This window comes from Thermobia domestica, chromosome 18, assembly GCF_964235325.1.
Source record: "Thermobia domestica chromosome 18, izTheDome1.hap1.1, whole genome shotgun sequence".
NCBI lineage: Eukaryota > Metazoa > Arthropoda > Insecta > Zygentoma > Lepismatidae > Thermobia > Thermobia domestica.
In genome coordinates this window covers 8,897,317-8,923,623 of record NC_137471.1, presented here as the reverse complement: position 1 = coordinate 8,923,623, position 26,307 = coordinate 8,897,317, and the positions used below count along the sequence as shown (strand labels likewise).

The 26,307-nt window shown below is 35.0% G+C and overlaps 2 protein-coding genes across 5 annotated transcripts in view; both read right to left on the bottom strand.

The window, feature by feature from the left end:
• Madm (MLF1-adaptor molecule) overlaps window positions 1–7,010 on the bottom strand; it is a 236,947-nt gene extending 229,937 nt beyond the window's left edge. For both annotated transcript variants that reach the window (XM_081745202.1, XM_081745203.1), the window contains exon 1: window positions 6,471–7,010. In XM_081745202.1, the coding sequence (XP_081601328.1) occupies window positions 6,471–6,599 (129 nt within the window). In that variant the 5' untranslated portion in view covers window positions 6,600–7,010. The remainder of the gene's footprint in view (window positions 1–6,470) is intronic.
• A 17,359-nt stretch (window positions 7,011–24,369) lies between these two features.
• The window catches only part of LOC145676048 (kelch-like protein 26), a 100,019-nt gene continuing 98,081 nt past the window's right edge, over window positions 24,370–26,307 (bottom strand). For all 3 annotated transcript variants that reach the window (XM_081746900.1, XM_081746901.1, XM_081746902.1), the window contains exon 5: window positions 24,370–25,358. In XM_081746900.1, coding sequence (XP_081603026.1) covers window positions 25,213–25,358 — 146 coding nt within the window. In that variant the 3' untranslated portion in view covers window positions 24,370–25,212. The remainder of the gene's footprint in view (window positions 25,359–26,307) is intronic.

Genomic DNA, 26,307 nt, shown 5'->3' with positions numbered 1-26,307 from the left:
TTGGGCTCCGGATGTTACTTAATAACAAGATACCGGTACTCTCTTTTCTCCTTTTTCCCGTAGTGCACAGCAATGTTTTCTAATGGAGATCTTAACGTATGTGATGCGCCAGTAGTACAGGGGCACCACGGCTACACCTACATAGACCAAGACATGGGCGCTCATTAGCACAACTCTACTATTTTCATATCTTTCATTGCGAAAGCATAATAGTAATCCATTTACAAAGATGAATTTAACGCCCCACGGACATGTCATTCAGGGTTAAGTAAACGCATGATAACGTCCACCATAATGTCACATGGCTTGGGAGAGAACCACGGACCCTTTGCACTAGAGGTAAGTGATCTCTACCCCTTATTCTCTAAAGAATCCATTTTTAGACAAATGCAAAAGCTACAAATTCCTCAGTTCAAAATATATATAGGCGCACAATTCTACCCTAATCAAAATATGTAACTTATGAAGGAAATGTGTAAACTGATGTCGTCCATTTTTTTTTTTTAATTTGCCTAGTTTATCTAAACATAAACACGAAAATTCAAAAAAAAAAACGTCCACAAAATTTTGATCAACAAACTTTCGCTTGCTAATCAGTCAACAGCAGCAACATCATGCAGCGGAATTCCGCTTAAAATGACCTCGCAGCTGCTACAGAAGTAGTAATAATACAATTAAATCTTTCAGGTTAACGACCCACGAATATGCCTTTTAGACTAAAGAAGTCGGAGGATCAAGGCAAGTGAATAATAAAAGATTTGGTGGAATGACCATGTGAGAGCAAATATTCTTAAATTTCTGCTATAATTTGGATAATGCACTTAATTCAAGCAAGATCGTGCTTATTACTTGTGATGTTACGTAGAAGTACACACGAAGGACTTATCAGCAACCACAAATTAGAAACAGAACAAAATACTTAAAAATTAAAATTATACTCATTAACCGAAGCACTCAAATGTTTGACGGTAAATTGATGTTACGTTTCAATAATCATTTGTCAATTTTCTCGTATTCCTAAAGGAAATAATACCCAATATTTCGGATACTTTATCAAGTATCCATTATCAAGGGCTTTAGAAACTCTTCTTCACATCTATATCTATATACATACAGGGTGTCAAACTAAAAGGACAAACCCTAATAAGTGTTTCCTCACAGCAAAATAAAATAAAATGAAAATTCACATGGGCATGCAGAGGTGCGCATTTTTAGAGCTAGGATCGTACAAAAGTGTGGAAAAACCCACATTGAACCGCGCATTATTTCGAACAGGAGAAAATGTACGGTGACACTCAATACCAGAATTCTGTAAGTCACACAAATGCCACCCAAAAATGCATATTTCAGCAATGTGTAATGCCTGCGGAAGGGATTTCCTATAGGGTAAAATTGCTAGACATACTCCCAAGAGAATTCTCAGGTATGCTGCGATTTAAAAGTGGGTCCACAGCAGCAGTAAACAGGTAATGCGTAAGCAGGAAATCGAAACGTGCTGATGTATACTATTTCACGTTTATATCCCCCCCCCCCCCCCCCCAAAAAAAAAAATGCAGCACCTATTACTCTGAGCACAAGGAACCGTATTGGTAGCGGTCCATAATACTCCAAGACTTCCAGCCGACACTTTACATATTCGCTGCTGTCAGAAGACCTTCCTACTACCTACTCTGCGTCCACATCTAATTCAGAGCATATCTGCGTATTCTGTTGGGAACATGTGGAAATTATGCCATATAGGGAATTACTTGCGTAGGCATTGTACATTGTTGAAATAATATGCATTCTTGGTTGGCGTTTGGGTGACTTGCTTTACGCCGATAAGAAATATTAGTCTAACCTTCTCGTGTACGCAATACACAGCATGGTTCGATGTAACCTTCCTCCGCTTTCAGACGGCCATAGCTCAGGAACTATGCACTTTCCCCTCCACAAGTGCACTTGAACTATCTTTTCTTATTTTATTGTGGGAAATCGTCTCTTAAGAGTTTGTTCTATAGTTCTATAACTCCCTATATATATAAACGCTCCTTGTAGAACAAAATAGTCCGATCAATTTCCTACACTCTAGAAGTATTGATTTGAAAGGGGGGGAAAATCCTTACCAAAAACCACTTCGTGTTTCTACAAGAATCAATTACGTTTATATATATATATATCAGGTAATTTCCACTAAAGCAAAATAAAAACCAAATAAATGGATAGAGACCCGGAATACTAGCATAGTTATATTTAAACTAAGTTGTGAGAAGAAACTGACAAATAAAATAGCCTATTTATAAGACCATTTTTATAGAGGAGATTCAGGAACTTTTAAATAGTCTCCACAGTGGAGAAAATTAATCAGAATATGTAGTCCTACAAGGGGTCACTAAAAGTAGCGTCAACTTGCCGTCAACATTAGGGTGTCTTACATTACGCACTATACTAATAGTAATAAAATAAATAAATAAATAAACAATGGCACTCCGTGAAACCCAGACAAACCAGGGATTGCCCAAACACACACAACTACTACCACTCATCCAGAGGTAAGGAATATACACAACGGTCAATGTAACGGTGCACGAACAAGTGTAACATTGCAGCTGCAAATCAGTTTAGCATTTCGGTCTCAATCACACCGTTGTTAACAAACAACAAAAGGCAACTCAATCAAATAAAAGTAACATGTATTTACAAGTTAAGGCTTACTGAACGTTCTTAAAGAAATCTGGTCGCTGAAGGACTGTGCTGTCAGGTCTCTGTAAAACACATTAATTTTGTCAAGATACTTTCTTTACAAAGCAACGATCAACATCTATTACACATATCCTATACACCGTAAACATAAGCATCTTCAATATTGTAAATTTCAAGGACTCAAATGGTACAATAACCGAAGAACTCACGTGATTTTAATATATTCCACAAGCACAACTTGGAACAAAGACTTCCACACAGCCCACACAAAATCTTATTGATTTAGGATCCAGATTTCTGGGCTTTCGGCATCAAGGGCTATTTAGCACGTCACGTATAAGGGATGACGTCCCTCGGAGAGCACACTATCCGTGGAAAGGAAAGAAAGGATTGGGGAGGGAAGGAAGCTGCCTGTGACCTATAAGTGAGGTACCACCCCGGCATTCGCCTGGTGTGAATGAGGAAAATCCTGGAAAACCTCATTCAGGATGGCTGACCTGAAAAAGCTTTTTACACTTCCCCTCACCACGAATCGAACCGGGACCGCTCGAAAATTTTGTTGAAACAAAGAAAGACATCAATCAATCTCTTTTACAAACTCCATTTTAAGACCGGAAACATTAAATTATAGAAAGAAACGAAAACTCAATAATTCACGAAACCAGTACGAGCATTAAACAATTTAATCCCGAAGGCCCATCAAATTGTCTTTAAGTTACCATCTGTCCAGGACATGTTATTATAAAAATAATAATAAATACAAATAAATGAATATCACCAACATTTAGATTGTAGACGGACTTTCAAGAAACGGCGAAAAAGGAATGAGTTGTTTTCGACAACGAATTCTCATACCTGTTATTCAAAAAACATTAAAATTTCCTAAATTTCTTTAAAATACATGCATGAACAGGACATAGGTCACTGAAGCACAGAGCCGATTAACGGTCACCATTAGGGAATTTTAGAAAATTGCTACCGGTATACCTAATATAAACTTGCTTCCTTTTTCACTTATTTTCTGTAAAAAAAAAAGGGGGGGGCACCGTTAACTTTAAATTATTTTCTTAAACTGTTAACCCAATTCCCATCCAACTTAAGAGTAGAAAAGCTCATTCAAATAATTCACAAGCCTCGAGATCAACAAGGACAGACCAATACTTTGTACTGTAACTCCCTACCATTTCTTGAATATAATTGCGTAATAGTCTGAGTTACAAAAATCGGACCTTTCTCAGGATAATAATAATAATAATAAATCTGCCAAAGATGCATAAAGAACTTAGCAAGCTTGCAATTCTTTAGACACTAGTAAAATAATTGTAAGAGAAATAATTTACTAATATCTGTAATATACAGTGCGTTTCACAAAAAAGCTGCATTTGGGATACTGCAAAAATCCAAGGCAGATAGAGATGGGGACTTTGGTACCATGCAAATATCAGGAGATAGATAGCCTGACATATTCTGTATTACAACCAGATCAACAGTGTTGGCAACTTAACATGAAGTTTTTTATTTCCTTTCTTTAGATGATACCAGGCCAGGTTAGTAGAAATTCCAAATAAACGAAAAACAGTGCCACACCTTCTGCTCAATGTTGCTGACGAAGGACGCCACAGTATCACAAACGTTCAAATTTTGGAGGTCTCTACAACGGTAAATAACGCAAGTGAAACGGACAGGACAATGCAAATCCATGTTACCTTAGTGTCGAAAACTACGACCATGATATGAGGCATTTCGAATAGGCCTACATAAGAACAAAATTACAAGGTACTGTAGTTGCAGAGTCAAGCAAAGATTGGATTGAATCGACGTTTGTGTTATTGTAGCGCCATTAGTTTACAACATTGAACTATAGGTGTGGCATTGTACGTTTTTGTTCAATATGCAGATTTGGTATTTGTAATAATTTGGTGTAGTGCCATTTGAAAAAAAAAAAAAAATCTTTAGTTGGTAAGAATGCTGAAATGGTCGCACTAGAGGCCTTATGAGATACAATATCCCCCTGCCGATATCTACATGGTGCAAAATTTCATCTCCCGACTTGCCTTGGTTTCTACGGTATATTACAGGTGTAACCCTTCCGTTGAACGCACTGTATATATTTGTGACTTGAGTGAAAAAAGTGTCGAGACGTGACATTAGTTTACAGATAAAACTCCAACTGAAAGGCAATTGTTCGCTATCAATCCATTGTGGCAGATAAAGAAATACACCACAGAATCAATCTACAATCCTGCAGTTTTCCCTATTATAGAAATTTTAATATAAATGAAACATGCCCCGATATAATAAACGCAGCCTCCTTTTCCATTATTATACTAAGTGCAAGGGAAAATGAGTTTAAAAAAAAATAGAATGATCATAAGATCTAAAACCTTCAGCACATTTTTATGAACACATAGCTACACAATGTAAAAGTTCATAAAAACAGCTTTATTTTGACTTTACACAAAGGAAAAGGATCCCACTTGAGAAACCTCAGAACATACACACTGGTTTTAACAACAGTTGATATTTAGTTTATCCCCTAATCCTGCACATATAAGATCTCCAGAGTTAGTTACTTCGACAAATATAGCTAAGCGATCGAAGGTGGTTAGAATCCCCACAGGACTCGTTGTTTTCTACTTTTATCACAATTTAGACAAAAACAAGGTAGTTAAATCTGGAGCCATGAAACGAGTTGGGGTACACTAAATGCCACCCTTTAATAACTTATGATTAGAGAGTAGAGCTAATATTAAATCAATCTGGAATATTTGTAACGACTTAAATTTGCTTTAGAAGATCCACCATACATTTTCCATCGTTCCTACTGCAACGGTAGAACCAACAGAGATGCTAATTAAATGGCTACGTCATACTAACAGAAATTATAGTGCGCATATAAACAATCTTGTGTTGTACTTTTGAACTCTCAAAAATTAATTCAAACCCTAAATCGTATTAAAATGTTTTCAGATAAGTTGTATGCTTCAAATCAGTTCAAATTCAAATTACTGATCATGTTTCAATTCATGTATGCATTACCTGATGGAATATAGTTAACCCTTGTACTATCTCAAAACCATCTGACAGAATAACCCTTGCACTATCTTAGAACCTGACTAAAAGCAAGCGAATTAAGGGGTTCAGTTTCCCCACCGAAAAAAAAAAAAATGAAATTTATCCAAATTTTTATTATAAACACAGAGAGAGATTCCCTCTTACCAACTGCGGAAGTATTTCAAATGCTAACCTGCCCAGTCGGAAATAAGTTTTCGTATGACGGAAATTGAAATGAGATGCCAATAAGGAATTTTACAATTCCTCAATCTATTTACAAAAGCACATTCATTGAATGTCAAACTTGAAATAAAAAAAAAAAAAAAACTAAGAAAAATGAAGTAGTGAGATTGCAGCAATGTTAATTTACCATTCAATCTCAATCTGATCATGGGAACACACGAAAAACATAGAAATGGCACTGGAACATGGGTTCACACTGAATACACTTTCCGATATTCAAGTAATTTGCAGGGGAATACAATATTTCAAATTCATAAAAAGCACTTACGGAACTGAGCTTCTTTGTGACGTACGTTAGGTATGTATTTATTTACGGAAACTTCAAATGACATGTTTTAACTTGCACATACGACAGTCCCGCTTGTCACACTAACGAATACGTTTTTAATTTTATTTACTACTAACAGAAACTACGTTACTTTTGCCTTTGCGATACTGAATTCTTTTAACTACGTGCATTGGATGGAAATTTAAAAGGAATAGTGACTAACCTCTTCTCTTCTTTTCAACCATCTTCCACACGGACTCTCTTCCAAAATCTCACTTTCATCCTCGGAGTCCTCTCCACTTTCCCGTGGAGATTTGTGTTCCTGCTCATTACTTGATTTACTTCCAGGCATTTCAATCAAGTACAAGACACACAAGTTGACTCGTACACGTACACACTAAACTTATCTAAATACACAGGTATCTCACACATCCACTAACGCCATCGTTGCTTTCAGCTACCACTGGCAGTTCGCCACACAGCCACAGCACTATTACTACAAGCTAAGTACAAGGTCCCGGTTTCTCATTGGCTTAACTTTCCGACTGTCAATTGTCACAAAGCGTCTGTTCGAACTAGATTGTTAATAGGATTTACGTATACGTTCATGTCCAACAATCTCTACATTTCACAGAAACATTAATAAATCTTGGTAAGTAAAATTACACAATAGAATTTTACTTTTCGCACAATTCTTAACTGAATTAAAACCTAATAAACGTCACCCTGTCGCCATCTCTTCCACCCGTTTTGTTGTTCTCAATACCAATGTTGCCAGACATACTGTTGAACAGAGACTATGGGCACATTCCTTTATAGCTTGCGTCAACGCAACGCAAAATTAGCGATTCAGATCGGGTAAATGACATAACAGTTGTACAGCCTACTTAATTTTCCTTTTATTTATTTATTTATTTATTTATTGTGCTCCGACGAGTGCTGGTATGGAATGATCCCAATACATTTCATTTCCAGCAATGAATGATAACAATAATAATGGTAATAATAATACTAATATGTAAATACACCAAAATGTATTAATTTTGTACAGATTAGAGGTATTATTAAAAAATCGGTAAAAGAATTTAAAAAATCACTAATTATTTCCTCATTTTTCTGCAAAGAATCTACATAAGCGGGTGATATTGTAGTGCCTCTATTACGACTTACAGGTAAAGCAAAACAGAGCCCACCAGAAATATGGATATCAGTTCTTTCTCTCTTTTTAAACAACGAAATGTTTACTAAATACTCGTACCGTGTTACTCGCGAAATGTTAAACAGAATGAGACCCCTAAACTAAATATACGTATTTTTAAATTCAAGCTATGATTCCATTCGGACTTTTATGCTTAGTCAAGTTGTAGTTTCTCTCAAGTTTAACTAAACTTTAAAAAAACGAAAACTCCGTAATAGAATATTGATTTATAAGAAATGAGGGAATCATTTCTTTCAAATAAACAATATTTCCAGGCACATTTATTGTCCCCTCAATTTAATTTCTGTTAAATGACTGTAATCTCATATTGAATCATATCTTATTCTTTACCTATAAAAAAAAAAAAAAAAGAGAGAGAGAGAGAGAGAGAGAGAATGTAAAGATAATTGAAGAGACTTTCAATTCTTTAGCAAATGCTGCAACAGACGCTGCCTCTTCTTCTGTGATGTATGACGTAAAGTTAAATTCAAGGATCTTATAAAATAGAGGATATGCCCTTACAACAAAATCTTGAAGCCATACGTCACAGTTTCACCACCCCTACTCCGCCCAATAGGATCGAAAGTTTTGAACCAACAATCATGGCGGAAACGAAAGTAGCCAATCAGACGATGGCGGAAACGAGAGTAACCCATCAGACGTGCCAATGCTCTATTGTTTTGTTGGCTTCATTCATTTAATAGCATAAAGATACATATGGGCAGAGCCTCTATTTTATAAGATCCTTGGTTAAATTTAAGTTTCTCATTTATTTTTAATGTTTATTTTTGTTGCCTCTTTACAAATATGTATTTCTTTCTAGTACTTAATTTTACCTTCTGTTTGTTTCTTTGTTCAAATTGTGATGTTTTTATAAACTTAACTTATATATTATTATTAATAAATAAATATCATTTTTACTGTATATTTATATGTATTTATATGTATTTTGCTTCAGAGTATAAAAAATCTTCCTTAAGATACTTAATGCATACAACAATATGCCATGATGCCAACTTTGCGCCATGATGCCACCAGACTGGATCCTAATAAAAGTCATTATCAAACCTTATTTTTTAAAAACAACATTCTAAGCTTTCGCCTTACAAAACAGTAATATGTTCTCAAATCCAGTCAAATTAAAGAATGTTGTAGAGACAGCTCATTAGATATGACTTTTCCTGTAATCACCTAAGTAGCACAGATTATTGGCCCAACGTTGGGGAACAATGAATTCGTTGAAAAATTATGGGACAACATTATACCGGTATTGTTATTTGGGCACAGAAAAAATATAGATCACTCATTTTCTTCCTTATTGAACAACCTTAAAGAAATGAAGTGGATTTCAAGATGTGTAAATATCAAATTAAGTCATAGTCGTATAAGTGGGGGATAATGGAGAAACAGCTGGTGGTTTTTCTTTTTTAAAAAACTTTTCCCGATTTTCGTCATGATTTTCCGATATTTTTATCGTAAAGTCATTGATTTCCGACATAGCACGTGTTACTCGTAATCTGAGGGGGCAAGGCTGGAATTGAAACTTCTCCCTGGTTCCCAGCGTGGATTGGAATCTGCTGTGTTTTGAATACCATGGAATTCGGTTCCTTCTGGCACGTAAAGAGGGATATGAGTTCACCTTCTCAGGCTCTGGTGCTGATTTTGAAGATGACCATAGATTCACACTCACTAAGGGAGTATCTTCCACCAGTAGATCCACGTTCTTGATAGATGGGTTTCGACTGATCGCTTAAGAGTCTGTATCACTGGGAAATTAAAATACTGCTAATTTTACACTAATTATGTGAAATCTTCAAATAGATAAAAGATAATCGAAAAGTGGATCAAGATCTCCCTAGACGATGTTATTTTGCATGAGGTACCGTTATCACGAGTCACCTAGTAGCTTTTCGTTTGCTGTTATTTAGAAACGCGAAAATAAATGCCGATTTTCTATATGGCTGGAAATCGAAAGCAGATAAATGAGTCGTGATAACGGTATCTCACGCAAAATAATACTGTCTAGGGAGGTCTTGTTCCACTTTTCGATTATCTTTTATCTATTTGAAGATATTACATAATTACTGTAAAATTAGCGGTATTTTAATTTCGCAGTGATGAGGCCTCTTAATGAGTGTGTCCCCCTACCTTTTGACGGAAAAGTTTAGTTCTAACGTCATTTGCGTTCTCGAATGAAGCCAGTACTTCCCACTTTATAACTACAGGCCAGGTTAAAATGATCTGGTCTTTAACCCTTTCACTTCCATTTTTTAAATAAATTTCTGAAAAGGAATGGAACAAATTCCGCATGACAATCACTGCTGTATTGCCTATCGACATGTAGAAGTATCAAGCATACAAAGAATGTGAATTAAGTAGTGGGATATGGGATAGCAAAAGAAATATGAAAATAATTCTCAATGACATATTCCAAAATGTATGTATAAGACGTTTTAGTTCTGGCGGGAGTGAAAGGGTTAAGGTAGAATAGTCTCCCAATCCCAGGCACGTAGCCAAGGGGGGGTCCGGAACCCCCCCCCCCTTTCGAGACCATAAATGAAAAAATTAAGGAAGGATGATACAAAATGAAATGAGAAAAAGAAGGATCAACGTTAAAAATAACCTACAGAAAGCTTTTGGTTACTCTTTCTTATGAGGAGATTTGCATTACTTGCAATACATGGCGGCGAGGTGAGCGAGATATTTTGGAAGAGCCAGAGAATTTAAAATTTCTAGAAAAGTTACTGAATTCTCAGAATTACTGCTACTAGTCAGGGAGATTTCAAGCTTCCGAAAGCATTGTGCCGTTGTGTAACAGCGTGGACATTTTTTATCATAATTTTCAGTATCAAACATGTTATTTCAAAAACAATTTTCTACTGCTCCTTTAACCTGTCATTTGGAAACGACAGTAATTGACGGAATAATAAAAACAAAAATGTATGTGGAAAGAAAGTTGTGTTAGCATTTGATTGAACAGAGAAAGGAACGCAGATATTGTAAAATATTTTACAAGACATTATTAGATATGCACTTTTTATAATAATAAATATGTACTTTTTATAATAGTTGAGATCATAATGAAAGGATAATAGTTATATTTTGAATAAACAGAGGAAGGACGTAAATATTGTATAAACTTTTTCAATACTTTTTTTATTATTATTTTACTCGAGATTTCTTCATAGTTTGTTATTAAAATACAGTAGGAAGTCGAAAATCCGAACTAATTGGGACCATAGGTAATTCGGATTTTCAAATTATTCGGATTTTCGGAAATGACTAAGAAAATGACATTTAGGCTTAAATATACTGTACGGTATGGTCTTTTATGAATACAGTGGTTATACACTACATAGGGGTCTACAGTAATTACAATACCGTATGTAAAGCTACTTGTTTCTGAAGAACCTGCTCGTAAACTAAATTACACTGTTCTTGTAACTCTCACTTAAAACTTCACTTGTATAGGCCTAAGGGAAAATAAAAATCAAAATATGTATGACAAACAATTACCTACATATGAATAAGCTTTCGTAAAAACACTGACTTCACACAACACCGACGTACAATCATATTGTTTGTTTATCGCTAGCGCTAAGACAAAATGTAAAAAGCTTCTAGAGATCGCGTTCGGGTTTTTGACGTTTCGGATTTTTGATGTTTGGATTATCGACATTCTACTGTACTTACCAACATATCCTTATTCTATTGTCTTAACAAACCAATATATGTTGATAGTAAAGTAGTTTAGTTTGATCGAGCTCCTGGGCCTTCAGAATTTCATGTCACCCCCCCCCCCCCGGTTACAAAATCCTGGCTAAACGAACCAATATATGTTCCAGTAAAATAGTTTAGAATGATCGAGCTCCTGGTGTGATGACCACAGTATTTCATATCACGTCCCCCCCCCGTTCACGAAATCCTGGCTACGTGCCTGCCAATCCCATCTGGCAAACTGATGCTACATTGTTCTTATTGCTGTTGATAGAGTAACTAATTAACAAAAAAAAAAAAAAAAAAAAACTGCAATCTATGATATTGAGAATGAGAATAAATCATGGAAATTTCAAGAGTTTAATAGGTAGTCCCAGAGCAAACAAATATTACACTAAATGAACATACTGAATATTCTGTTTCTTCAAAATAGTTGATATGGTGTTCTGTCACAGTGTTATCTATGTCGTATCCAGAAAATTCTTGCCTAATAATTCACCAAATAGTAAAGTCAATAACATTTGATGACCCATAGAGTTTCCTGACTTTCAAATCATTTTAATATTTCCATTATGGCGAATATAATAATAAACGCTTTATATCTGTATAATAATCACGACAAGAGTAGTAACTTTAAAAATGTACACCCGGTAAGAAAAAACAAATGAAATGTTTAATTTATAGTTCCATGATTATAGATGTCAAACGCAGGCGAACAATAAAAAAAAAAAAAAGGTAAGAATGTTTCAATCACAAACTCAAATGCCCTGAGATACAGAACCAGGAATTCTTGTGACAGGGATAAGCACTTTATCACTGACCTACCAACTCCATTTTGTAATGTATTACATTATTCAGCATTCAACGAAAAAAAAAAAATATATCCAAAGACGCAGGACAGCAACTAGGGAGGACCCAGCGAGCAACATGTCCTGAGTACATGAAGTAAATTGAAATGAAATCTTTAAGCCCCACGGTTACGCCGGCTAGGCTAAAACAGACGATGAGGTCAAGAGATGAATGAAATAGTGGAATGAAGAAAGTGGAAGGAAATGGGAGAAGCTCGAGAAAATCCACGCATGCGGTGTTTGTCCACCATAAAGCTCACTTGGCGCGAGCAGGGATGGAACCAAGAACCGCATGCAACACAGATAAACGCTCTACTACTGAGCCACCGCGGCCCTCCGGATACGTGTTGACCGTGTATATATAAATTTGGAAGGTGCTGAATTGAGTGTTTGCCCCAGCTAACGCAAACTTTGGTTGCGAGCCTGCACAAAGATAAGGCATATTTTAATTAATAGATAGAGCGGTGATGGCTCAGTGGTAGAGCGTTAACCCCTGGTGTATGGGGTCCCTGATTTGACCCCAGCTTGCGCCAAGTGAACTTTGGGGTGGACAAACACCGTATGCGTGGGTTTCTTCGAAGTTCTTCCGTTTCCTCCTACTTTCTTCATTCTACCATTTCATTCATTTCTCATCTTCACCGTCTCCTTTAGCCTAACCCGCATAAACGTGGGACGTAAAACTCAAAAATTTCATTTTTTTTCTAATCAATAGATATTATTGAGCTGAATAAAATTATGTATATACGTCAGTATAAAAACCTCATGCGTATTTTTCGAGATAATTGAAAAAATAAAGTATTTTGTAAACTTAAAATTGATATTATAGAAGAACCACACCACCTACTACGGTGACACTGGTACTGAAATATATCCTCATTATCGTTTTCATTATGGTGCTAGGAAGACGACGGTACAGTATGGTTAATGGGATAAAGCCATTATTAAACTTTAGTTTATGATCAAATAACGTATTGTCCAATTTATTTATTTATTTATTTATTTATTTATTTATTTATTTATTTATTCTGCGGTTCCAACCTTTTCCAATTGTCGACAGATTTTTCCGAACACCCGTGACATCGAGACACACATGTTTGGTTTTTATTAATAATCATATAAATTTAAAAGTGTAAGATTATAAATTTTCTAGCTCTCCCCGCTGGTATCACGTCTATCGGCTGTGTCTTTGGTGCTCGTAGTTCCAGGTTCGATTTCCGGTGGGAGACCACAATTATTCTTGAACATCTCAATCTGTCTGTTCGTGTCACACTAATTCCTATTAGTAAAAGTTACGCTAATAGATCTCGCTATACCGCTTGCTGTGCTATCGCTTGCTTGCCTGATATTTAATAGATGTCACTACCTGTGCTATCGCTTGCTTGCTTGATTTTAATAGATGTCACCATCTGTGTTATCGCTTGCTTGCCTCATTTTTAATAGATGTCACTACTTGTGCTATCACTTGCTTGCTTGATTTTAATAGATGTCGCTACCAGTGTTATCCATCGCTTGCTTGATTTTAATAGATATCGCTACCTGTACTATCGATTGCTTGCCTAGTTTTGATAGATGTCACTACCTATGATATTGCTTCCTTTCCTGATTTTAATAGATGGCGCTACCTGTGCTATCGCTTGCCTGCCTGGTTTTTAATAGATGTCGCTACCTGTGTTATAGCTTGCTTGACTGATTTTAATAGATATCGCTACCTGTACTATCGCTTATTGGCTTGATTTTAATAGACATCAATAGCTGCACTATTGCTCCCTACTGAATAATTTCAATCAACCCAATGTTGTAAAATGAAATCCTACTTAAATATCGTATGCAGTTTGGTGTGGTTGATGGGCATTTAAAAAAGAAGAAGAAGTTAAATGTAAACAATTAGACGTTATAATTGAAGTACCGTAGCTACAATTTTAATGTATACAGTACAAAAAGCAAAGGCTTCGGGGAACAACTAATTCTATTACGAAAAGAGCGATGTAAGATCATTTTGGTACAGCTTTTACAACAACGGGAGTTATAGCTAACCGTTTATATTTACTCGTTGAATAGCTCAGTTATCATTTCCTGTTACAAGGAATTTAAAATAATAATATGCCTAATATTATATCTTTTAAGAAATATATTAAAATGAAATGTTAAAATTTTGTTTTAAAAGTTTTCAGGAAACACTTTATGAGTCAAATTGATTCATTAATCTGATTCGATATATATATTAAATTCTTTTGGAGCGAGTTAATTAACTGCAAAGTAGTCTGCTTTTCAAAAATTTAGTTTAATCTATTCAAGATGGATTTATAATTGTATGATTGCTTATATCATCAAAACTTTTTTAAAAAAATAGTAGCAATATCCTGGCTTCACAATATTCAATACGCAAAATTCAGAGGAAGAGCGATCCCTAACTACTTTGAAAATGTCTATCATGTACTGACATCTAGTAGCGAATAGTGGAAGTAAAACAGAATAGTTTCAAAGAATGCCATTAGATGCTGCGCAACAAAAGCACAAACTGATGCTTACGTAAAAATAAGTTACATGCGTGTGACATCTATTGGTAAAATTGCGTACTAAATGGACACAAAAGTCGATACCTGGATGAAGAAATTAATTATATTTTTTTACATATCACATTCGCAGTAACTTTTAATTTTATACAATGTAAACAAATTGTTGTTTGTATTAGGAAAATAAATATTTATACTTCTTTTAATCACCATTAAATAATTTCTGAGATCCATTTCGCAATATCTTGAAAATTGTGACGCTATTCATTGGAAAGACCAGAACATAGAATTCAAGGGGAAAAAAGTATGTTATTGATTGACATCATTTGGTGTGTCTGTTTCTTGTTGCAGCAATGCTTTTAGTAATAAAAAATGTTGGGGAGGAAAGGAAAGAACACAATGCGTCCTCATTCATTTTCAAAAAAGATTTAGGTCATTGTTTTACGCTTTGACGTTTTTATTTTGGATATACACAGAGCGTTTCACAATTTAATACTACAGTGTTTTAGAAAGGGATTCTGTTTGTAGGCGCCAGTTAAATGGAATCCAAGGGCGCCCATGTTGTGGTTTCCAGGGGAGAGGGCAAGTATAAACGACGTTTCAAATATAGTTTCAAATATAGTTTCAAATTTTGCTGTAACTAATGTAAAAATTCTATTGGGTTTTCAATATTCCCAAGTACTATTTCCTCTTAGGGGGGCAAGCGCCCCACCTTGCCCTTCCCTGATGGACGCCCTTGATGGGATCTCCAACACTTATTGGCGTCTTTTAATGCAGGCTCAACACCAATTGGATTTAAACGATGTAATTTTGTAGAATTATTTCTTAAATAACTTTGATTTTAATGCTAATATTGTTTTTTTAATATATAAAAGAGTGTTTGTATATTTTTTTTATTAATTGCAAGCCGTTAAATCATTTTCAGTTTTCACTCAAATCATTCTCAAATGTTTTAGAGGTTTGGTTGTAAACATTATTATTTTTATTTTGACCACTATTGCTAATACATTTGAAATGGAAAACCAAAATTTCAATGTTTAATTTGAGTTTCGCACAATCAAAGTTTAGGTAGACTAATTGTCGTTTAAAACAAGTGAGTTTCGTTTCATAGTGTCAATCTACGGTATATTTCCAAACTATGCGAAATCAATACTCAAACTAGAAGTAACGCATCTATAGATCCCTAACTGTGGGCTAACTATGACTGTGTAGAAATAACTGTGGACAAATCTTATGATGACGTCCGTAGGTACACTCATGTCCAAAATTATTGTCGCATGCCTATAAATATGTTGTTGGAGGGATATAATTTGATAACGAATTCGCCCCGTATTTCTTATAATGTTAATATGTATATAATCGGCAAAGGAGTATATGTGGCAAATTTCATGTCAAAAGAGCAGTAAATATGAAAAATAAAACGAAAATAAAACTTTCTTGTCCATTTAGCAACATTTTGTTTTACTCATTCTAATTTTCGTATTTATAATTCTTTTCCTATGAAATTTACCACAAATATACATTTTCCGATTATACACATAGTATCAGTATTAAAAATACCTTGCGAAATCATTATCAAATTATATTCTTACAAGAAGACAGTTATAGATATGCGACAATCATTTTGGACATGAGTGTACATGCTTAGATTTTGAAAAGTTTTTATGTCTCTTTACAGATGCCACGTAGCAAGGAAAAGAAGAAAAGAAGACAACCGTCCAATGAAATAATATCTAGTGTTGTGATGGACGTAATAAAGAACAAAATTGTATTCGTGAATCGGCCAAGAAATTTAATATTTCAAAAAGTTATCTTTCCATGTTGCTCAATTTAAGAAATCCTCAGCGAAAACATATGCTTCCTCACCACACTATGATAATCATAGAGGGCGGTATTCAGAGAGAATTCGTTAATGAAGGGACTAGTTAGTGTCATACTAGCTCTATACTATGGAATGTGTACTTTTTGGTATTCAGAGTCTACTTTGAATTCAACTAAAAAGTTGATTTGAGTATGATTAACTAATATAACCTCAATGCATCGGGTGAGAAAAATAAATGTGGCAACTACGGAAAAGAAGATGTGCGCATGCGTAGTATGTAAACATGAAAATACATGAAATCCAAAATGTGTTGCCCAAGCTAAACCGTGTCTAAAAGGGTAACCTCTACACTAGATTAATTAGTCACATGTGATTAACTCCGTCTACTACTACGTCCTAATCAGGGACTCTGAATACAATTTTGATAACCATCTTTTAGTCAGCCCCGTAGTATCGCGTTAATCAGACGTCAAAACGACTCTGCATAAGGCCCAGGTTGTTTAGTGATGAACAGGAAGCTATACTAGTTGACTACATAAAGTAGTGTGCCTTTATGCAGTATGGACTTACACTAAAAGACATTAAAAGCTTGCGTATCTCTTTGCGAAGGAGAACAAAACTAATTATCCTTCTACGTGGGACAGGGATCAAACATCTGGTGAAGGATGGGTCAAGTGGTTCAGGGGCTCCTCATGCGGCTGGTATCTCACTTCGAACACTGGAAACTACCAGTCTTTCAAGAGCTACATTCTTTAACAAAGAAAATGTGTCTAAATTCTTTGAAAATTATAATATAAGTATATAAGTGTAATGGAACGCTATCATTTTAATCCCTCAAAATATTGGAACATAGATGAATGCAGTACATCAACTGTTCATGTTCTGCCAAAAGTTCTTGCTCCAAAAGGTCTAAAGACTATCGGAGGAATGACGTCGGGAGAAAGGAGGGAAAATGTAAGAATGATTGCAGCTGTCAGTGCAATAGGAATTAGTGTGCCTCCTATGTTTGTATTTGCAAGAGTGCATTTCAAATCCCACACGCTAAAGAAGTGCTCTCCCTGGTTCTATTGGTGATGCAACACAAGTCAGGATGGTCCAATGAAGACATGTTTTTCAACTATTTGAATCACTTCATAAGCTATACAAAACCATCACCAGAAGATCCTGTACTTATATTACTCTACAATCACGAAAGTCACATGTCATTCAAGACAATCTGTCATGCTAAGGAGACGAGAGTGGTTATGGTCATCTTCCATTCTCATTGTTCACAAAGCTCCAGACTAGATAGGGCAGTTTTCGGTCCTTTTAAATCGTACTATAATAGAGCAGTAGCTGATTGGATGTCATCAGGCAGTGGATCAAATCTAGATGATAAAACATCAGGTAGGCCAGTATCCATATATGACGTAGCTGAGTTCGTGGGAAAGGCGTTTACTCCATCAAATATAATGAGTGGTTTTCGAGTGACAGGACTTCATCCACTTAATCGGGACATTTTTCTGAATCACGAATTTTTACCTTCGTCAGTGACTAATCGCCCAGAACTATCAATAGAGTCTATTGAAGGTGCTGAATTTTCGGCTGTTTTAGGTTCAGCCTCTGGGTTTACAGATTTCTCTACTGTAAATGAACCTTCAACATCGAATAGAGTCACAAATCCAGTACCTTCGGGAACCATTGACAAGCACCCCGTTGTCACGCCGGAACAGATACGTCCTTTCCCGAAGGCTGGAGTACGTAAAACTGTAAGGGCCATTAAACGTCGCAAAGGAAGATCAAGGATTTTAACAGATACTCCCGAGAAAATGGAAATTGAAGAAATGAAGAGGAAGAGGAAAGGTAAGCAACAGAGATACATAAGTTGTAAATCCATACAGAAAAGAATGAAGTCAAATCTTAAAGTATTACTTGATAACAGCTCTTCAGAAGAGGAAAACATTCGAGATTTACTTCTACTGTATGAAGAAAGTAGTGAAAGAGAATTTGTTGACCCATTGACTGAGAATCAAGACTTAGCCAAGGACCTTGAGAACGGTTTCAATCCACAGAACTTAAACCTGGCGATTATATCCTAGTTGAAGTGACAGGCAAAAGACATTCGAAACATTTTGTGGCTAGAATAAGATAAAAAATCGGCAGATGGTTTGTGTGCAGTGGAGTATCTTAAAAAGTGTTCAAGCGACGATTCACCGAAATTGAGAACTGAGAAAGATTCCAACATTTATTATGTTGTCTTAGATGAAATAAAATTGAAGCTACCTAATCCTAATATCGGAGGTGGTTCGGAGAGGCAATCAAGGCAATTGTCTTTTCCAATCTCATTTATGGGGTACAATCTTGGTTGAGTCATTCTATAGAAGCTACGAAATCTAAAAGTAGACCTAAAAGTGTTTTGTTCATTTTCCCGACTTAGTGTATTCTGTGAACAATGTTTTATTTAGATAATCAGTTTCTCTTTGTTTACCATTAGCATCTTGCCATATTCTAAGACTCGTTATAGGCTTATATTTGCCAATTATATGCTAATTATATGAACCTTCTTACATTTCTACACAACCGTGTTTTTTCTTATTAATGGATCAAACTTTGCAATGAATAAAAACCAGAAAGACGCTATAAGATGTGTTTTCTGTCATTTATGCCTTTTTTCCTCCGGTACACCACCCTATGTCTATAGGTACACTCATGTCCAAAATGATTGTCGCATATCTATAACTATCTTCTTGTAAGAATATAATTTGATAATGATTTTGCAAGGTACTTTTAATACTGATACTATATGTATAATCGGGAAATGTATATTTGTAGTAAATTTCATATGAAAAACAAAATGTTGCTAAATGGACAAGAAAGTTATTTTCGCTTTATTGTTCTTATTTACTGTTCTTTTGACATGAAATTTGCCACATACAACATTATAAGACATACCGGCGAATTAGTTGTCAAATTATATTCTTAGAACAACATATTTATAGACATGCGACAATAATTTTGGACATGAGTGTACATGCCCCCTTTGTACCTCAGGACACAAAATATGGATTTCAAAAATCGGTTATTGCTTAGTTTTAAAAAGCGTTCGGGAACTGACAATTTTCTGTGTAATAAAGAACGAATGTCTAAAGTTTTTTTTTCATAGCAATCTGCCCCTTCCTGGTGTTATTTGTTTAATAAATAAAAAATAAAATTCAAAATATGTCCATAGGTACGATACTTTCCCCTATGTTCTATGGCGCTCAACTTTGGAGTTGGAAATTGTTGATTTTTACAACTTCCGCTTTGAATATATTGTTAACGGAGGAGATGAAACATTCTCTGGACACTGAATCGATTGAAAAAAAATCTCGATATCTCTTACCGTTTTGCTCTGTGGAAATAAGTACTGAATCCGAGAGTGTTAGTAAATTTCAAGTACTCCGAATCATTTATCGCTATCTATTACCGTTTTGTTCTATGTTGATTGACGTTGAAACTGAACTGGTTGATTTCTAACACTTCTTATTAGAATTAGAAGGTTAAGGGAGATGATGAAATCTCTTTTTGAGACGATGAATCGATTGCATAAAATAGTTTATCGATATCTCTTATCGTTTTTGCTGTATGGAAATCAATATTGAAACCGGAAGTACAAGGTAAATTTGAACCACTTCAAGTTTCCGTCGAGTATAGATGCGTCGATATTCTCTTGAGACGCTGAATCGATAGCAGAAAAGCCTGTTGCTATATATTGCCATTTTAGTTTTATAGCGATAAATGTTGAAACCGGAAATGGTTAGTTTGAACTACTTCCGGTTTGAATAGAGGATTAACGCAGATGGAACATACTCTTGGGATACTGAATCGATTGCCCTCTCTCTTACCGCTTTTGGTCTGATACCTTCGAAAGACGGACAGCCATTTTATAAAACTTTCGATACTTAACTATAATATAGTTTGGAAGTCTAAACATGACCTCTTTGCAGTTTAGAAATACCGTAAGACGGGGTTACTTTGCATAAGATTTCAGGAATTTTAAAGAAAATCGCATGTACTTACAAATGTAATGTTTTAGAACACTGTATTTTAAACATATAATAGCGAGATATATAAGGAAAACATTAGTGCAAGTTCATTAGTAAACATTCAGTATGATCATAGTTATTGAAATATAAACCGGTGCAAAGTAACCCCATAGGTTCAGTAAGACCAGAAAACACTGTTTTCACGTCAATAATCAAGCCTTTTTTTCTACTCATAATAGTGTATTCATCGATCATTAGACTTATCTCTAAACCATATTTGAGAATTGAGTGGATTAACTTACATGTCATTGATTCAAATATCAGGACATGAATTATCGGACTGTAAAACATTCAAAGACTCTAAATGTAGAAGAGCTGGTAAATCGGAGAGAGGCCGATTGAGCTTCGCTGTGTATATACAGTTCTGATTCTGAAAACGCGATATGTTTATTATATTTGTTCTCCTGCATTCCAGTCGATTTTTGCAGTTCTTCACTTGTATTCCTATTGTCACGCATAGTTGATGAGTTGTACTACTCTTGTGATCGTACCTTTTTTTCCCTTATAGAGTGCCGTTATTTAGCATCGGTCACCAAAGCAAGATATGTTACATTCTTTAGATAATTTCAGCCTTTGAGATATGTGTATACTTAAAGACCCGATATTCTTACAAACTGAACATTCGAGTTTCCCGTTAAGAACAGCTAACCATTCGTTTTCCTTTAACTTCTGTAGCCACTGTTCTTTCGTCCACCAAACTGAGAAGCTTCCTTCTTTACTATTCTGTTTTTTTGTCTTAAGAATCACTGGAATTTGGTGATCGTAATTCACTAACATTACATTCATGATGATCTAATTTAAATTTTATAATATGAACTTGTCTAACGTATTCATTTCCTTCGTTTTGACAGTTTAGGCACTCAATTTTTACATAAATTACTCAGCAGCTCTCTCTCTCTGTCCTCTAGATTCTTTTCAACTTTGTTGTCGCTTTTTTAAAAACTGAATAAGTTCACTTTTAGAAGCAGACAAGAGCTTATTGGTTGCTCATTTTCCTTTCTATTAGTCGACAATCCATTTGAATATAACACTGGTAGATATTTCGATTATTAAGGGCATAGGCGAAAGTTAACACACAAACCTGTCATCGCTGTGCCACTGAGACAGTCTTGGGTATCAAAAGTTTCATAGATAGTGTGCTTCGTACTGAGCGAGCAGATGTGAGCATATTTTCATTACCTCGATGTTTGTACCGCCTTCTTGGACAACTGTCTGTGGTGGAAATTGTCAAACATTTTCTGAACGAGAATTTTTTTCACGTTACACGATATATACCATCATAAAACGGTATCAAAACGGTCTCCCAGTTGAAGACTTGCCAAGATGTGGCCGTTCTGTCAAATTAATCCACAGTGACAAGAGGAAACTTGCTGAAAATCGTGTCGGGACAAGTTGCCAGAAACTGGCTGGCAAATTTCAGTCTCCAGAAGAACAATTTCTCGGAATTGACAGCAAATGGGTGTGAAATATCTCAAGCGTCATAAACCACCAAAGTGTACAGAGAAACAACTCGCTACAATAGCAGGCAAGTGTGGAAAACTTACGTCGCAATAATTTACATCTTGACAAATGATCATCATCGATGATGAAAAATATTTTTCATTTGCCGGAGATGAAATGTCACGAAATGGCGTATATTATACTTCTGCTATTATGAGGACTCCAGCTACTATACGCTACAAAAGAAAAAAAAAATTCTGAAGAAAGTACAAGTTTGGATGGCTATTTCACCAAAGTGTGTCATCCCACCATTCATCAATACAGTTAGTGGTCGAGTAATCTCAACCGACATGTACACTCATGTCCAAAATGATTGTCGCATATCTATACCTGTCCTCTTGTAAGAATAAAATTTGAGAATAATTTTACAGGGTGTTTTTAATACTGATACTATGTGTATAATTGGAAAATGTATATTTGTGGTAAATTTCATAGGAAAAGAATTGTAAATACGTAAATTAGAATGAATAGAACAAAATGTTGCTAAATGGACAACAAAGTTTTATTTTCGTTTTATTGTTCTTATTTGCTGTTCTTTTGACATGAAATTTGCCACATATATGTCTTTGCCGATTACACACATACTAACATTATAAGAAATACCATGCTAATTCGTTATCAAATTATATTCCTACAACAACACACTTATAGACATGCGACAATAATTTTGGACATGAGTGTACCTACACCAATAGCTTACTGAAGTTGCTTCAGTTCATTACACATCGTAATGATAACTATGTATTTTGGCCAGACTTCGTAACCAGAAATTATGCCAGAAAAACAACCGACTGGTTGACGGTGCACTCAGCACCATTCGTATCAGGAAACGCCAATGTTTCACAGGCACGCCCTATAAAACACTTCTGGTCTCTGCTGGCTGTGGGCATCTATCATGGGCGATGGGAAGCCAAAACTATACCACAGTTCGTCCACTGTATCGAGACCAAGCTACAGACCTTAAACTTTAATGAATGCTGAAGAGAGTACGCCACAAATTGTGGCAAAATGAGGATCACGGACTTCATGCAGCTTTGTAACAAGTATGATTTGTCATCAGTCTCTCCATCATTGCACTGGTATTTGGAATGAACAAATACATTTGCCTGGTAGTACAGTCTTTTTTCTTTGTGCGTTAACTTTCGCCCATTCCCGTATTTTATTTTTGGGCTTTTTATCCGTAATAAATTGAACTCCCTTCAACCAATCATGAGCACAGAGGTACGGGGTATTTTACATAATATACGATCAGAGTTGTGTTTGTATTAACAAATAAATTTGCATTTTTTTTTTTTTTTTAATGAAACTCAATGAAAATACCTTAATGGTACCTTCAATCTGAAATTTTACATTAATATGAACAAAATTAATATACTGGTACAGAGTTTTTTGCTTCTCAAGAGCCGGTTTGAAAATTAATGGAATAAAGAAGTGGCGATATGACATACCAGCCCGTTTCGAGCACTGTATGTACGTGATCTGTATTAAACTCAGCCGCAGCCAAGACACAATGAAGCCTTTATTACTTGTTTCTTTACTATATTGTATCCATAACCATAATTTCAACCTGGTTATTTTCTTCAGTTCTTTAACCCACCGCTTTCACCTTATTAAACCACAGAAGAAAGAAACTGAACACTATATATTCTTTTGTACAGCTTTCATACTCATCTATTCACATTAATGAATGGATTAAAATCTATATTTCGGTAGAAGGTCGGACAAAACTCTTAATAGTCACAGCTTCAATTGTCTGCGACCTTATAGTAATTTACGGTACATCAAATCGGAGAAACTGCTTACGGACAAGCAGTGCTTTTCTTCTGGCGGTACACAACAGTAGGCAGTTCTGGCACTTTTCTCTAAACTTTTTAATACTGCAATTTCTCTCAACCAACCATTTATTTTATTTTTGTATTTAAGTAAGATTTCATTTTAATTTGCTTATTTTATTTATACATATTTCTGGCCATTACAGCATTTGTGGTCTTATATCCGTCACGTATGAAGCATGGTATCCCTCGACGAGCATACTATCCAGAGAAGGAAACGGCCTAGAACCTGTATGTTGGTTACAAACCTAGAATTTCCTTGGTGTGAATGAGGAAAACCCACGGGAAACCTCACTCAGGATGACTAGCCTGAAAGAGCTGTTACCTCTTTTCGACCGAGTGACCCCAACGGAAAACGATTCCAGCACCGTTTGCACCAAAGGCAAAAGTGTCAGCAACTATGCTACGCGGGGCCACAAATTTTCATTTTGACTCGATTTTAAGACTGGATCAAGGGTATTGGATTTAAAAAATTATGCAATTAATAGATAAAAGGAACTGTTAATTTCTTCTTCAGATTTTGGCGCTTGTCTTTGCAGCCAATCAATACGTGTAGAACATATTCATAGTAAGTAACGTGATCTTATTTTTTTACAAAAAAAGAGGGCAAGGAACATTTAAAATAATAAAAACACATCATCTCCTAGAAAATAGCTTGGTTTTAATTTAATTTGAGACCACAACCAGTGAGTGCAGTTTATTATTAATATCATTATTATTTTTTTTTTTCCAATGGACGGACAGAGACACATGGCTATTATCCTGAGACAGTATATCAAAAGAGCAATGTTGAGTGTTACAAAAAATTAAGAAAGCCAGTTATAATAATTCAATTTACACGCAATTAGTGACGATTAAAATGTTCTTAAGAAAAATGAGAGAAAAAAGTACAATTGTGTTATAAAAAATGGCACATCAGCTTCTCAAAATACAAATAATAATAATTGCTATTATTATGAATAATGTGAAATAACAATCTTTGTGATGTAATTACATAAAAACATCCAGTATTATTGTAATAAATAATACAATAACTTCTTGTGACATGACATATAAATAAAAGAAAAAACAATCCAATATTGGCGATAACACCTTTTTTACTTCTTTCTTGACTAGAGGATTTATTTGTCTGTATCAACTTAAAAAAATACGTTTTCTTTTATTTTTTTTCGTGGATTTTCCGAGACCACTCTCAGCATTTTCTTTAAATATGGCATTTCTTTTTATTTAAATACATTATTTCTATACATAGATATATATATGTATATATGGTAAATCTCTAAATGTTCACAAAACCCACGCATTGTTATCTTCACTCTGGAAAACAAAAAGTAAAGATCGAAACATGAGCCGAAATCACAAACGGCTTTGGCGTCAATGCCAATAAGCACTGAAAGACACATATTTATAAAGTTGTCAAAAAACAAATGCTTTTTTTTTTTTTTTTTTTTTCGCAGTATGAAAGAAATTACTATGTCCTTTGATTTGACATGACTTCCATGTCATCTCGACACCGTGGGATGTACAGCGTTACACACGTATGCTCCCAAATATCTTGTGGATATTTGTCTCCAGTATTCCATATGCCAGACTCAAGATCATAACATTCTATCACACCTGAAGAAAACAAAAGAGAAAAAGTTAATTTTATATAGAGAGACATTATTTTTCTAAATGCATGTTGTTTAAATATTTTCACAAAGCCTGTTAACATAGCCTCATTTTTGGTGAAGCTTGTAATTTTTTCCATATTATTAATTATACTTTAAGTTACCCATCAGTAAACATTTGAAGTAGTAAATTGTTTTATATATGTTACTGAGAATATGGGACTTTAAAGGACATTTGGAAATGGCTGTACCTACAGTGATAGCACTGAAAGATCGATCTACGTAGAGCTGTTTGTGAGAGAGAAAAATTAATTGAAGTTTTAAAAAGTACGTTTCTCACTGAATATAGACATTCCAAGAAGGAAGAATTCGCATTATATTAATGGATTTACGTTTTTACTATGCTTCCACAAGAGAACTGCTTTCGTGAAAAAAGCAGGAAGCAGCTGGAGTTAAAGAAAGCAATAGCGAACATAAACAAGTAAGCAATGCAAAGGATTAGGGTGCCTCAAAAACAGTATGGACAAGAGGGATATCAAACTTCTGACTTCGTACAAATAGTACATTATGTACTACATCTATTATTATTATTATTATTATTATTATTTGAGACATCAAAGCAACTTTTCTTCTTTTTCTTTTCAATTAGTGTTTTGTTCAAAAAATCTTGGTCACTCATACTGCTTTAGAAGGCCAAATTCTGGTAACCGTTTGCACAAAATTCTAATATACTTTGGCTATAAGTAAAGATCTGAATTCACCAAAGAAACTTCATATTTGTTTGATTTAATTCTATCTGTAAGTAAGAGTACAGCGCTTTTTAAAGAGAGGTGGGTAACCAGGTTTTTTTGATCAAGACTGTACGTATTTATAATTTTTTCTCTCGTCAGTTTTGATTCATAAGTTGTGGAATTTATGAAACATTACACTGAAAATATTGCGGTTCATACGTTTCC